This window comes from Bactrocera oleae, chromosome 3 (genome assembly GCF_042242935.1).
Source record: "Bactrocera oleae isolate idBacOlea1 chromosome 3, idBacOlea1, whole genome shotgun sequence".
NCBI classification, from domain to species: Eukaryota; Metazoa; Arthropoda; class Insecta; order Diptera; family Tephritidae; genus Bactrocera; species Bactrocera oleae.
Genome location: NC_091537.1, coordinates 23041745 through 23058477, shown reverse-complemented (window position 1 = coordinate 23058477; position 16733 = coordinate 23041745). Strand labels below are relative to the sequence as shown.

General features: G+C 34.7%; 1 protein-coding gene across 4 annotated transcripts in view; it reads left to right on the top strand.

The window, feature by feature from the left end:
• The first annotated feature begins 323 nt into the window (after positions 1–323).
• Positions 324–16733, top strand: part of Trim9 (E3 ubiquitin-protein ligase Trim9) — a 195237-nt gene continuing 178827 nt past the window's right edge. For 2 of the 4 annotated variants that reach the window (XM_070106242.1, XM_036366684.2), the window contains exons 1-2: positions 324–557; positions 1485–3040. In XM_070106242.1, coding sequence (XP_069962343.1) covers positions 2075–3040 — 966 coding nt within the window. In that variant the 5' untranslated portion in view covers positions 324–557; positions 1485–2074. Of the gene's footprint in view, positions 558–1458; positions 3041–16733 lie in introns of all 4 variants that reach the window. The other 2 variants (XM_070106241.1, XM_036366685.2) reach the window with 2 other exon arrangements.

The following is a 16733-nucleotide window of genomic DNA, read 5'->3' as shown; positions in this document are numbered from 1 at the left end:
TCGATGCCTTATATACAGCAAGCAACTTTTTTATTCAATTCAATAAAAAATACACTGTGCCATTAGATTCTACAGCGAAGTAGTACACTACAAAAATTTGGGAACCCTATTCAAAAATTCAAATATTTCAGTTAAAATAAACAGTTGCAGGTTCAATGTTCGAAGCACTGTTGCAATCCACCATGAAAGTGCTGCTGCAAACAAGTTGGACGTTCGCTCAACACGTTCCACAGCAGCGAACATGCTGCGATATGTTCGTAGCGTTGCTGTATTGGTTTATCGCCAGAACGGCCAAATTCAGTTATCTTGTTGTTGGCTAGACATCGCGAGTGAAAGACGTGCGTACGGTTGCTAGAATTTTGTTGATTGGATTTTCTTCACGGTGAATTGAATGAAAAGTGTGAATAAATTGCTGATTAAACGTTAAATGAGGGATGTTTGAAAAACAAAAAAAAAAACATTTGATGAAGAAGAGAATGTAAACTAAAAAGTTAAAGAGGTTAAAAAAATATATTTTTGCGTAGTGAACGGAAATTGGAAAAGTGTTGGCTGTCAAGGTGAGCGACGCTTGTGAGATAGTGCTGAGAAAACGTTGATTGAAAATCATTTCCTTGATTACGCTAAGTGCAAAATATTTTAATCTAATGGAAAAGGCAGCGGATTTTATGGCCAAATATACATATCTACATGTTCAGAAAATATAGAGATAGCGTTATTTTGTTTGTGTTATTGTTTAAGTTGTGCTATAGTGAGTTTTTCAATTTGCCGCAAATCATAACGGCAAACACTGTTCCGTGCCTCCTACGAGCAGGTGGAAGAGTTTGGGGTGCGGATTAGCATGTGTTGCGCCGCTGTGGCAAAGTGTGAAATGTGAAGCAGAAAGAATAGGAAACAGGAAGTGTTGTTGCACTTAGAGATTGACGTTGCAAAGTTTGAAAATTCACGCTGATGTGCGCTTTTGTCTGATAACCGGTGTTTGTGTTTATTCTTTAATGTCGATCATAAGTGGGTGCTCCACAGCTGGTGTAAATATTGATGATTATGTGTTTTGATTGAAAATAGAAGAGTAAAGAATAAATTTGTCCGCAAAAAGAAATATCGTAATTTAAGCGCGGATTTTTTGAGACGATTATAAATGGTGGGCTAATATTATATATTATTTGAAAGGATTACATGAAATAAAAATTTTCATACAGAAAAATAAATAAATAAATAATAATAATAATTCTGAACCTAGAACCCTAAAATATATATACCAATACAGTCGTGTTCGTTAAAGGGCTCAAATATCATGTTTTTTCTTAATAAATTGCGAAAGTTTTAATGTGAAAATGAGTTTTTCAATGCAAATAAATCAATTACTATAAAAAAATTGCTGATGTATAACTATGTTGATATATTTAAAACTTATTTTTCTACAAATGTTCACATATAATTTTAAATTACTAAATTTTTCAGTAAAATTTGTTTACTACCTCCAACAGGATTGTCAATAATACTCGTTTATGGCATGGTGCAAACTGAAATCAAAAATACCGACATAAATTTATATCGGATGCAAAAAGAAAAAGTGAATTTGTTATAATAAAAAATAAATAAATAAAATAAAAATTACAAATAGAAACCTGAGCAAAATACAGAAAATAAATTAGAAAACAAAAAAACTTCGTGCATGGAATGTAAACATAGATTTTTTGAAACATAAAATAGCTGCAGGTGAAAATAAATGGCTATAAAGAAGTGTACTTTCATGTGTAACATAAATATAATCTAATATATAAAATTATCGTACTATATAAAAATATATTAATATAAAGTGCGCTCGAAAAAAATTGTATTAAAATATTTCAAAAATATTTTGGAAATAAAATATACCATAGAGCAACAAACAAACTGAAAAGAAATCATAAACAAGCGGACGTGTGCTTCAGAGTTCAGCGGAAGTGAGAGTGTAAATGGTGAATTGCAAAATGTATTGAGTGTGAATAGTGAATTGGAAAATGTATTAAGTTCACAACTTTGAAATTGTAAACTCCGATACTAACAGTGAAATCAGTCACATCACAACGCTAGCATGGAGGAGGAACTACGCTGCCCGACATGCAAACAACTTTTCGCAAATCCGGTGCTGTTGCCCTGTTTCCACGCCCTCTGCTTGGGCTGTGCACTTGACATACAGACTGCGTACACACCCGCTGCGGCCTTGGCTGCCGCCAACGCAAGTGTTGGCCACGTCTCGAACGGCAATATCAACGGCGGCTGTCTAATACACTCCCATCCATTGCATGGCGGCGCGACAGCTCATGGTAATAGCATAACCACAACAGCAACGGTACACTCGCATGCTGGCATTAGCGCCCCAGTAGCGCCACCTTCACATCCACCATCGACACGTCACTCATCGAATAGTTCAGCCGCTAGCACCGCCAGCTCGGCTACAGGTAGCGAAAGTGTTACATCCGATCAGGATCAAGCAGATAAGGTGAGCATTTTGAGTGAGGCCGACTCTGGGGTGGTTTGCTGTTCGAACACATCACGTCCGGTTTCATACGCTGGCACTGCACAGTTACAAGGTTTGCTGCAGGGTGCTGCTGCTGCGCCACCAGGTGCTGCTTTTTACTTAACTTGCCCACTCTGTCGGAAGCTGGTGTTCTTTGATGAGGGTGGGGTGCGCAATTTACTAGCCTATCGTACCATGGAATCAATTGTTGATCGTTTTTGTGCACGCGAGGCGCTACGCTGTCAAATGTGCGAGACAGATCCAAAGGTCGCATCGATTGTATGTGAGCAATGCGAAATACGCTACTGCGATGCATGTCGGGAGCTATGCCATCCAGCACGTGGCCCGCTGGCCAAACACAATTTGGTGAAACCGCGTAATGCAGCATCGCAGAGAGAGTCTGTGTGCGGTGAACACGGAGATACATTATCGATGTACTGCTTTGTGTGCAAAATGCCCGCCTGCCCACAATGCATAGCAGAGAAACAACATCCCGGACATGAGGTGCAATCCATCAGCGTCACTTGCAAGGCACAAAAGGTCAGTGTTTAGATGTCAATATTCGTATAATTATTTTTCTTAGAAATTATTATTTTATTTGCTTAATTAAAAATATTGCATAATATGCAAGGTGATGACATTAAATAAAGTAAAGCATAACTTATTATATAAAATATGTTAAATTAAATAACTTTATCATCATCGTATGGCGTTACAGCTCCTTGTGAGCTTTGGCCGTCTGTACATGTGCCCTCCAGACATCTCGGTCATTGGCAGTTTCTTTAAAATTTTGTATGTCAAGCTTCTTCATGTCTTTCTCGAGTTCGTCAATCCATCTTGATTGCGGTGACCTCTTTTCTTCTGCGCTCTCTTGTTTTCCATTCTCATTACATGGCCGAGCCATCTTAGTCGATGCGCTTTGATAAAGCGTATAACAACTTCTAGCTCATGGTTCCAAAGATTTTTTTTAGGATTTTCTTTCAAAGATTTGCAGTTTGGTTTTCGCCTCCTCGATTAGAGTCCATGATTCTGCTCCGTAGCACAATACTGGTCGAATGATGGGTTTTTAGAGGGCCAGTTTACATAGCCTATTGAGTAACTTTGATTTGAACTCTTTCATTAGAGGCGTGTTTGACCTATTGGCGGCTTGTATTCTATCTTCGATACTCAGGCTTGTTGAGTTCTCGATACTGAATTCGAACTATAAGCAAGTAAAGGCTTTCACAGTTTCAATATGGAGTACCTTACAAACTTGAGTAATTTAGAAACTTAATTTCATAAGTCTTAGTTATTCCATTGTATTCTTCCTTTGCAAATACTTATACCTGACCCTTAATGAAGTTGAAAAGAAAACGAAGTAAAGTTAAACAAAACCTAAAAAGAAAAATCGCGTTTTCCCGCAATCTCATGAATAATAAGGAAGTGAACTAGCACACACTGTGAAAAATAAATGGTAAATAAATCAAAACATTACAACACACTGCAAAATAAAAGAACAGCAAAGCATATCGTAAACCAAAACAAACAACATTGTGTTATCTAACACCTTGCCCAAAATTAACACTCGATTTTTGTGCTAAAACATAGAGCAGTGAACATAAAAGGCAAAACCACAATCTGCACTTCCTACTTTCTTTTACAGGCACCTTCGGCAGCCTTTCCTGCCTGTGTCAGCGAAAATCCCTTCGCCACTCCATTGACCAAACTCACAACTCCCTCCAGTTAACTGTATCTTAGCCGTATCTTAAATTTTTAGACTTCGTTATTTGGTTTGTCCTGACCGCTCTGACAGCCATTTCCGCCTGCTCAGCAGAAGAAATTTTAATCGAGCCTAGAGCAACCGTGTAGTTGGTGGTATTGGCACGTCACTACCAGCCCACATCTAGTATGGTTGTAGTAGTGATTGTGAGATGTGCGAGTATTGTGAAAAGAAGAGACCTCTGCAGCACAATTTATTGCTTTGGAGCTGTCATTCTTGACTTGGGGCGCATTTGTCATGCTGGGGGTGGAGCTGGTAGCGAGTGTCCGAGTGTGTTGCGTTGCCTCTATAAGCACAAACTTTTGTATAACGGTGTTAGTAACGGATGCATACATATTTAGTGATTTCTTACAATTTTCCTTGAAGCTAATACTTCTTGTTGCTTGCGGTAAATATGGTATATGTATATGTGTATTTGTATTTACTAGAAACCCAAACAAAGCATAGCGGTGTCTGTTGGTAGGCGTTGTTTTGTGAAAGGAGTGAGCTTTAGGGTTGAATTTGCAGGGCGATAAATTAATCGAAGACTTAACTGCCATCTTAAATAGTAACTACCATGTGATTTTATTGTTACTTTATTCCTCGCCACACATACACATTTCTCGGACAATTATTATTCTTTTTGCTGTTTGTTGGCATTGTCATTGCTTTGTTGTTTTGGGGAAGACATTTAACAACAACCCAAATATTCCGATTTCTGCACATTTCGGCCAAGTCAACAAAAGCGGGCTGGTTGTTTGATCACCCAATTTTTATTTGCAATATAGATGCATACATACTTATACACAGGGTGACTTACATGTAAGTATTATCCAACTGGGCCGTCAATGTACATAACTGCTTCAAATGTGGATTCTTTATACCCTGGACAGAGTATATTAAGTAAGCCACGTAATTTCTAACACGCAAAAGGAACTGTCGGAGACTATACAAAGTCGTTTTTTACTCACCAAGAAGCTGCTCATTTGTCGGAACCGCCGATATCGGACTACTATAGCGTATAGCTGCCATACAAACTGAACGATCAAACTCAAAGTCTTGTGTGGAAACTTTTTATTTGTGAACGGTATAAAATCATCGGTGAAACCGAAGTTAACGTTTGTTCTTGTTTTGTTTGATTTGTTCTACATTTTTTGTTCGCTCTGTCCTAAGTACGTTTACTAAGTGGTAATTTATGTTCATTCCCATTGGCTATTTGATTTTGCTTTGTTTGATGAACCTACTCATGCGAATTTTTATTTACAGAGTATTTATCTCCTACATATGGCATCCACATATTTGAGAAACCAACATAACTCTATGTATATGTATGTTTATATGTTTTAAGTTTCTAAAACGAATGTATAAGTGTAAAAGTACAAAAAAGTGTTTTTTAAATTTTGAAAACACTCAATATGAGATTGAACAGAACATTTTCTTTTTACTGCAAAGACACTTACTCTATCAATCTCCACTGAAAACTGCAACAAATTGTAAGGTTAGGTACTGCTTTACTACTAACATTTGTCAATGAAGTACAGAATAAGTAAACATTTTTTCGAGATCAGAGCAATCAGCTGTTTATTCGCATCATTAATCAAGTGATATCTAGAAAAGTAAGAAGAAATTCACAAACCCCACCTAACTTAAATATTGATGATTTATTTACATTAACTCAGTATATGCGCGAACTAGCCCCTTAGTTTTTGAGATCTCAATATGAAAAGTCTTGATTTCGGTTCGTGTTAAAATAACCTTTGATACTATCAGTAATATTTAAAAAAAACTTGGCATATAAAACAATTTACATTTTTAAAGAGCATTTTATTACTTCTTTATTTGATTAAGCATTTTTAATGATATTGCTAATCAATTTAGTTAACAATCATAACCTAAAAATAAATACCAATACTTGCTTCCACATTTTTCACTTGAATCGATTTTAAAACCGCACGTAAATGTGAGTTTCTATTATAATCTACATAAGCCTTGGAGTTTACAACCATCCATCTTGACAAGAGCTACCCTTACTTGGATTTCACGGCTTAATAAATAAATAATTTTTTTTTATTGTCTTATTTAATTCTATAATTCTATTCTTATATAGTCCTAAATTTTCAAGTTGAACCGAGTAATAGATTTGGAGATACAGCCTTGAAAAGTTCGCGCTCGAGGTCAGCTACATATATAGTCACTTAAAACTTTAAACGCGTTTTTCTTTGTGTTTTTAAAGTCGGTTGTCAAGATTTCTCACGAACTGTTCAAACATTCGAAATATAATCAACGGATTTTATACAGGTCTTTAAGATATAATTTAGAAGGCCTTGAACGAAGGATTTTGATTTTTGTCTAATTACAACTATTAAAAAAAATGTCAAGAAATTTTCACCAAAATACTCATTTATTTTTGTAAAAACGTCTGCCAAAAATAAAATTTTCACTTGTTTTGTTTTTCCGTCGTTGAATATCTAGTTTATAGTCTTAATAAAAACACGTATTTTTTTCTTTTTATTTTTGATAAGCCTGTAAAAGTTCTGTTGCCAACGTGAATAAGAAAAAAATTTACTTAAATATTTAAATTTTTATATGAAATTTTTTTTTCTGAAAATGGATCTTTATTTCGTTCTAGGAAACCCATGTAACCCCTAATATCGATTTTTTTTATTTTTTAAGAAATATGTTAATTAGCCAGATACTTGGTGTACACAAACAAGTGTAAAAATATACAAATGGTATTACCTGCAGCAGCTGCTTTGTGAATCGAAGGTAAATATGGAAAAGTAAATAAAACTAACTATTTCGCAACTACCTGATACTACTCACTCACTATTATCAATGCTGTGAACGTGTTTGCGGACATGCACAAGTGCATCATACTCGTATATACATGTATCTACAAAAAACCATTAAATTTGCAGTGTACAATACAGTCAAGAGTCAGCGATTCTGTTGTAATGACGAATATCTTACCACTGCTTTTCATTTAGGTGACCGTGAACTTGCTGACGCGACTTAGCGAAGTGTGACTAATGATAGATAAGGTGAAAAGCAGCGAAACAGGTTGACGCGATCGGTATGCCACACTGGCCGCAGAAGTGCTAAAATTTGCTCTAACGCTCGCAAATTTACATAAATACACAACTAAATATTCATACATATGTTTATCTATGGTACTCTGTTGTTAACAACAATTACAGCATTTTATCGTTTCGCTTTCAACCACAACCAGCACATACACCGAGAGCGCTGGCATGTAAGCGATATGTGCGCACAGTTAGTCACTTTTTTTCCAATTTTTGCATATCTTATCTGGTATACTCCACCTCACCAGGTGTGTTTGCCGTTGCTGTGTTGTGTTTTTTTGTAAGTGTCAAATAATCTTTGTATGCTTAATGTGTAGCCAACCACTTTTTTGCTACGACCGTCTCCTCGGTGACTTCGCCAGCTACGAGCTTAATAAAGCGAAAAAAATAAAAAAGTTCGATTTGTCAGCTGTCACTGTGTAACATTTTTCATCTTCCAAACTCATTGCTTTGGTTTACCTTTCATTTGCTTGAGTCTGTTCGTCATTTTACACTCTCAACTGATAGAAAAATGTCTCTTTAGTAAATTTTAATTTTCATGCAAATATTCGTCCGTAGTCACAATATCCCAAACAACAATGCGAGTCAGACCCATATTGTATGTGCTCCTTTTCTGGCGTCTGAACTGTTAAATGGCACAGAAGACATTTCTCCAGTTAAATTAAATAACAATTTAACATTACTTTAGCGAGTTATCACCAGTGTCTTTTATTTAATTTTCTGATATTTTTACATTCCACAATATACATATGTATTTACATAGGTGCTTTCTTCTTGCTCATATATGAACAAATGTGATGTGAATATTCATTGGGTAAAGTAACTAAACTGTCATGTGCAAGCTTTAAAATTCTTTAGCCAGCCGAATAACAGCAAACAAGAAATTTTAAACTATTTTAGAAATAGAAGACAAATACTAAATATGACAATTGTGATGGAGGAATTCGAACTACGGAAATTTAAAGTAAATATAAATGTAGGACAAGAAATACAAATAAAATAAGAAAAACCGTCAACTTCGGTTGCACCGAAGCAATAATATCTTCACATCACAAATACAAAAGATTTCATACAAGAACTTGGTTTGGAACGTTCAGTTATATATTATAGTGGTTGGATCTAAAAAATTTCTTTGGAGATTGTATCGCTGCTTTAGGCAAGAAACCCTGCCAAATTTCGTGAAGATGTCTTGTAAAATAAAAACGTTTTCTTACAAAGACATGATTTCAATCGTTCAGTTTATAAGGCAGTTAATGCTATTGTGATCCTATATCGACTTCATGAGGACAGACCAAAATTTTATAGTTTAAATGGTTGAAAATTATATTTTATAAGATAAATCATCAAATTTTACCCAAAAATGGAACAGTGCTTGTGCAAACCGAATCGATAAGAAAAAAGTTTCCTAGATTGGTACAACCTTTATTATGTTCGCGTCAAGTTTGAACTCCATATGTTAATTAGTTTGGCGATTTTTACCGTGAAAAAAAATTGCACGAGTTTGCTTGAAATTTTGAGTTTCCAATTGTATCACATCTGTGGAATCGTTGAAACTGTTGCAGAAATGTTTGAGGAGTCTACTTTTTTACGAACACAATTATTTGAGTGGCACAAAGTTTTTAGTTAAGGTCGTGAAGTCATCGAAAACTTTATTAATGACGATTAAAAATTAAAGAAAAAGTGTTTGCTAAACGTCAGGTTGGCCTCAGAGATGACACATGTTGTTTAATGAGACGTGGGTTTATGAATATGACTTTGAAACTGTCCACTAATCCAGCGAATGGCGCTTCATAAATAAGCCGAAACTTAAAAATTCAAAGTTCGCTGGCTTACGGCTTTTATAACAAGTTTATGGCAAATTGGCTGAAGCGTAGACATGCTTGTATCGGTTCTGGAGTCTATTTGAAGGCGATAATAAAGATTTGAATTAAAATACTTGCGAATTTAGTTTAGTTTTTGTTAGTCCGGTTCAAATATTTAAATATATTTGGTACTTGCTACTTAAACGTAGAATGGTTTCTGAAGTAGGCAGAATTGTAACGCGCTTAAGTCGTAGAAAAAATATAAAATCGGTGCTCTTTATACTTACTACTGTGTTCAAAAAGTAAGGTGGGGTGGTTATCGCGGTGTGGTGTGCTATGAAACGGTCTGAATTATGTGCGAACAACTCTTGGTTCCTTCATAACTATTATATAATGCACCCTGCCATACTGCATGGGTTCTTCGCTACTTTTTTCCCAAAGACCCGACTCAAATCGATCCGCAACCACCGCATTCGCCTATTTTGGCTGCTTTTGACTTCAGGTTATTCAAAACACTTACCGAAAAAACCGAATAGAATTAGTTCTTGAAGGCTATACCGGAAAAATACTATTCCGACTGTTGCAAGTGCTGGAAAAAGCGTTGGCAAAATGCGCGGTATCAGACGTTGAAGGGTGATTTGAAAGTATTAATAAAGAATTTACATTTAGTAAACCAATTCACTTTGCATTTTAATCACAGTAGTCTATATCGTTAACTGGTACATATGCTTTCAGTTCATTAAATTTCAACAAATTATTTCCAAATGTGCATTTAAAATTTTAAAGTGGCTTTGAAAAAGAATATTTAAAACGAAATAATGCGAAATACGATGCTATTGGCAACGCCAATTACTAGAATTAATGCACACATTTACCGTATTACCGAAACTCTGCCGCTCGCCAATCGGCAAAGTCAATAAGTTCGTTTAAATTGCATATTTAAATAAAATATTTAACGAATTGACAGCATTTTTAATGAACCCGTGTTTGCTATCACTTCAATTGATTTACAACATTAATTTTTATTTTTCAATTATCCACATCGCGATTGTCGCACATTTATATACATACATATATAATATATTTATGCGTTAATGCGTTAATTACGAACGATTTTGTGATTTTTCCGGTGTCATGGACATTTTTTATTTTTAATTAATTATCCTTTTCACACACAATGCAGGAAGGAAGCACCACAAAACATTTAACGCGACTATGGACTAAGGTGGTAATGGTTTCGGCTGCCCTGACTGAACAAGTGATGCATCTATGCTTGATGGATGTATGGTAATTAAAGAGTAGATGACACCTGAAACAATCCTCCATTCACCAAAAAGCATGCACACAGCACGCGTAGTAATAGAGTTGAATGCTTGTTACTTTTACGGCTTGACCCCGTAAAGTAGGCTTGATATTCATAAATTTATGCTATATAATTACAACGGCATAGCCACCTTTTTGTGTGCGTGTAAGTGACTGCGCCCACCCGCAGTTAGGTATAATAGAGCGTTGAAAAAATTACGCAGGCACGCATATATCTAGATAAGCGCAAATAAATGACACAAACACGCAGCATATATGTTCATATATTCCAACAAAGCGATAAAGAGATAACACCTTCACCGTGAAATACCGTTGCGCACACTTAAAACATATAAATATTCATATGTATGTATTAGCATATAAGTCCAACTATATGTATGTACGACTGTTGCATGCCACACAACAGGGTTGGGCCGCTTCCCTACTGCGCAGCAATAAATCCACGCACACAAACGAGTATTTAAAGTACGCATAGGCTCTGTGCTGTCCATCACAAGCGCGGATAAAAGGATAATGTGAGCAAGGCCTGCTCTCACACTTAAATCAGCAACACGTTCCATACGCTCCGCTTTACGGCCGCTCCTTCGTAGGTATGATGATGATTAAATCAACTTAATTGCCAGCGCAACACGAATTGTCAGCAGAGAAAAATTACCGCAGCAACAACAAACGCCATGAATACAACAAAAAGAGAAAAAAAAAGATAAACCAAAAAAAAACCAATTAACAAAGGGGAAAACGGCGTATTGAAAAGAAGAAAAAAGGTGCAAACAAAAGTTGGTCGCGGTAATGACAATACAATGCCAGTGACAGCTGAGAAATGTGATGTGTACGTTGCGTGAGTGCGGAATGTGGGCCTGGATATGATGGCGAGCGTACACATTTGCTCACACACATGCCAAAACGCGCAGCTTTTAATGCCTGTCATAATTTATTAACAAAGAATAATCACAACGCAATAAAGGATACACCAAATGCTCACTGTACCGCGATAAAGGATATTCTGACAACAGGAGCTGGAAGCAGCTACGTAGTTATATTTAAATAAACTCAAACTTTTGGCAGGATTCACCGTTAGCATGTGATTTAAGCGACCCGATTCCTTTACACTTGGATGCTGAGTCAAAGGTGTAGTGGAAAAGATTTTCAAAGTTTATAAAAAAACCTTCCATTAAGGTTATTTTTGTTTCATTCCGAAGTTCATACTTCTTTGTTTGCTGTTTTAAAATATTCGTAATCCGAGTTCATTTAAACTTAACTCCACATTTAGTTATTTACGAATAAATTCGACCTTTTCACATATACTCGTATATTAGGTTCAAGAGGGTATATCGTACCTATAACAGTTGCCACAGGTGTATATGTGTATGTAGTTACATTTAAGCGATTTTAATAATTGGAGCACAAGAGGCCTATGCAGAGCTGTAAAATGCAAATTTGGGAAATTTTTATTGAAAAGGTAAAAATTATTGCACGCGCTACTTCAAACAGAATGCAAAGCCCACAAAAGAGCTACATATGAGTATAGGGAGAGTAGGGACATGAATAAATGTACATATGTAATTCTCATTTGCATACCTACATACACAAAACGGAATTCGCCATAAGATTCACGTACCGGTCCAACTTTAATAAAACTTAATTTTTGAAAATATTCCTGTGACTTTTTTCAGGTTTCTTAATTAAAATATTTCTTATTGCATTTTATTTTTAATTAGAATGAAGAAATTAAATATTTCATTAGGTGAATTCAAGAGTCAAGAAGAGGGCACCACCTTGGTGTATAGGTTAGAGTTAATTCTTATCTTCTCTTCTTCTATTACATTGTACTTGAATTCGATTTCATATACCAAAAGTCCAAAACATGTTTTCTAAAATGAGGGCCAACTCTTCACAGACAATGGCAATCCTACGACCACATATTTTGTTCAGGAAGAATAAAGATAAAAAATATTATATGTATATTTATTCTGTAAAAAAAATATATCTCTATGCATTTGAATATGTACAAAAAAATCTATTCCAACTAAGTTGTAAATATATATATTTGAATAAGCTCAAAGTATTTTTATACCCTTAACAGAGTATATTAAGTTTGGCATGATGTTTGTTACACCCGAAAAGAAACGTCGTAAACCCCATAAAATATATTTATATCACATATAAACAGCGTGACGAACTGAGTTGATTTAGTCATGTTTTTGAGATATCGATTTAAAATTGCACATGTCCTTTTCTCTCCAAGAAGCTGCTCATTTATCGTTAACGCCGAAATTTTTGTTAAGATCGGATAACTAGAGGATATAGCTGTCATACAAACTGACCAGTCAAGATCATCCTTATATGGAACATTTTTTTAATTGACAAGATTTTTCCATGAAATATCGCTTGGATTATTATTCAAACCACGCTACAAGCTCTGAATAAATACAGGTAAAAATACACCTGTGAAGGGTATTATAGCTCTGGTCCAGCCGAAGTAAATGTTTTTTTCGTATTCCTATTTAAATATTATTAAATATTCATATTTACATATATATTAATTATTCAGTGTTTTTAGTTATCTGTAACTGAATTTAAATGGTTTGGTCGGTTGTTTGATTTGTTTCTAATTTTTCGTTTTTGTACAGTTAATGAAACTTAATTCCCAAATCCCCGCACTAATTGAATGCTTTTGATTACTTCTTCCATACCATCGGTTTTGATTAAATATTTTTTTATCAGTCAATGCCTATAATTAGTGCTAATTACATTAAATTTTAAGTTCTTTGCAAGTCGACAAAAACTTGTTGGACATTAAATACAAATTAAAAATCGAATAATTAATTGTTTTGTTAGCGTTAGGCAAATATGGACTGAGTAATAGCTGATTGTTGAGCTGAAATTTACGTGAAAGAGGTTACGGTCGGTGAGCAAAAGCGTTGACTATGCTGGAATATTGAAAAATGTTACAAAAATGTTTGGCCAGAGTATAATAATATTGCTTATAATATTATAAATATTTAATCTGCTATTACAGTTACAATATACAAATTTACAAACAAGGCATAACATATGTAACCGTTATTCTAGTTATCTGTTGCCTAGCTAGACGAACAATTATATAACATGTTTATGATTGCCGTAGTCTTTATAATTAAGTGTTTTTATTCTATTTAAAGGAACTATAGTCCCTATTTGGAGTTTCAACTCAACTGTATTTTGGTTGAAGTTTTAAAACCCGTTACTATCGATATCAACTCAAACCGCCAAAAAAATGTTTCAGTTGAAATGTTGTCAAACTTAAACTTTTTAGTGGTATTGTGGATCAATTCTGTGCCGGTGGGGTTGACTATAATAACAACAAATTACAACTGAATTGAATCATTTTAATTTTTCGTTTAAAAACTTTCAGCTGTTAAATAATCTGTCAAATATTCACTTTCTAGGTTGGCAACACCAATCAAGCTTCAACTGAAAAAAGCTGAGGTTCGTAATACCTAAAAAGAGTTTGATTAATCTGAAGGTGCCTTATGTATTCCAGAAAGCAACTTGTGGAATTCATTCCAAACTCCACAACTGACATGGCATTATGTCTTGCAAACCATACAACTATTGATGTGTGAACTTTGCCGATAGTCATGGTAATAAAATTTTTATCAGCGACTCCGTAGTGGTACCAGTCAATTTTATTAGTGGGAGGTCACTCAACTCTGCGCATTAATTTCGATTTCAATCCGAACAACCAACAACAAAAACAAAATTAAATCAAATAAAAACCAATGCTGCTCCGCTTCCTTGCCTAGTCTACTCGACTAAAGTGTTTCTAGCGCTGTTGTTGTATCGCCAGTAGCTAATTAAATTAAATCAATGTATTCAATCTCGATTCGGCAGTACTGAGTTAGGTTCATGTGTTTATTTTTCGGTATTCAATTGACTTCTGTTTTTCAAATTGTGTTAAGACAGTGCATGGAACTAGACACAGAACTAGAGATATGTAAGTGTGTGCGAAATCGGAAGTATAGAGTATTAAGTTGATACCGATTTGGGCTGAATAAATCATTATCATATTAGTAAACTTCCTTACAAATCATTCCAACTACTTCATGCTGAAGTAAATAATATATATATTTAATAAAAATTAATTTTGCGGTTTATACACTGATTAGAAGAGTCGAAATGAAATCATAATGGAGCTTATAATGGCACGGACACCATCGGGTGTATCCACGCCCTTTTTTGGTACGCCATTTACTATCAAAACACCTGCAAAGCATTCAACACAATCCCCTCCTGCTTGGTAATGAGCATTACGCCCACAAGCCATTGTTCCAGTTTATTCACTTTTTACATCCATTTTCTAGCGCCATAAATAGTTGTTGAAAATGATTAAAACTACAATGGAAAATATAAATAAAAAAGTGCATGCAAAGGAAAGCGCTACTAAAATGGCAATTATATCGTAAAACATTTACGGCCTACGCCCCTCATACATACGTAGAAACGCCATGCACATATTACGAACCCATTCACCCGGTAGGCACCCGCTACAAAATATTAGGAACAATATATTGTTCCAAGCACTCTTGACAATTGCTCCCCAACATGCAAACAACGCATAAATAACAACACGTGAAATTATAGTTAGAATATACACCATCATACATATATGGTGTATAACTATATATGGCACATATCTATATAAGTAGGAGGCATGAACACGGGCCTAATCGCGGCGCTTGGAACCTAAAATATGACTCTGGTGTGGTAGGGTGTTAATTGCTTAGCTGCCACACACTCTTAGACCCTTTGCTGACTTTTAGTTAGTACATATTTCTGCCCATTGGAGATTGTCCGATTGCAGGGTCCACATGCATGACATAGAGTTGGCTGCTAGTGTGTTGATGTTTTCAAACACGAACACTTTTACAACATTTTAATGCTAGATGATTAGTCGCTAAATATATATAATATATATAGTATATGATATAAGCTGAGGAGTATGCTTAATCGTTCATGTTTCGTTTGCAATTTCATTTTACCGCTTAATTTTATATATTGACCAGAATTTTATATAAAGATAATATTAACATCGATACATGTTAGTATAGAGATTTATTGTTTCATAAATTACTTGTTTAAAGCTGTCGAAAAGTGATTTTAGTCTCCGGGGTTCTCAATTGTCTAAACTAAACTAACCCTTATCTCTATAGTTTATATCGATCGGTGGGTATTTCTATTATTATTGTTAAAATTTGCAAGAAATCGAAATCGGAACTGATATATTCGTGCGATACGTATATTTTTTTAAATATGAGATGTACTCAGAGATATGAAAAAAAAACAATTCTATAAAATTTGTTTGTCAGTAAATTATTTTATTTTATAAAAGTTAAAACATATCATCAGTAAATAAGGTTTCGATTTGTCTTTGCAGAAATTTGAAAAAAAAGTTAATAATTTTAAAAGTACTGGCCGATTTTATTGATGCAGTTCCAATCGAAAAGGTTAATCGTCACTAATCCTTGACAATTCATCTAAAATTAATCGAACAAAAGAACTCGATTTATAAGTAAATAATCCAGTAGCTGCTCGCAGCTGTTTTTATTTGGACTTAACCAAATGGGAACATTTTTTCCAGATACCTAAGGAAATTTTTTCCCAGATCTTCAAGAAAAAACCAACAGTTAAGTGTTTATAAAAAATCGAAATTAAGAAAATCCTTGGATTAGTTTGTCGCTAGCTTTTGATGTTTTCAAAAAGCTATATACCGAGCGGTTTTCGAGGTACAATGATTAGCGATTCAAAAAACATAGTTTTGAGAAAAACGCATTTGAAGTTTTACACGAACATTCCAGAGCGCCCGAGAACGCTTATACCTTAATAAAATGCAAAAAAAATTCTGTCTATGAATAAAACAAATTTGAGAATTTTTTTGTTTGTTGTTCATCGAAACTCTCACATTTTATTAATTAATTTGCTCTATGAGTACCATTTTTATAAGTATGTACAAAAATATGTAAAATATGAATTATATATTTACACTCGTCTACATTTTTATACACTTTTTATCAGCTGATTCTAGGAAACCACTTGCCAGTTTTTGCAAATCAATAAAGAAATCTAATCAAACCTCTGATAACTGCGCAAGGTCATATATATTTTTAAAGAGCTTACTAATAGCACTTGCCGAGAGATAGAAAATATAGAAATTGAAAGAAATTCACAGCTAAATAAAACAAAGTGTTTACTATTTACGCTAGTTGCACCCTCGCAAACGCTAAGCCATAAAATGAAGCGAAAACTTA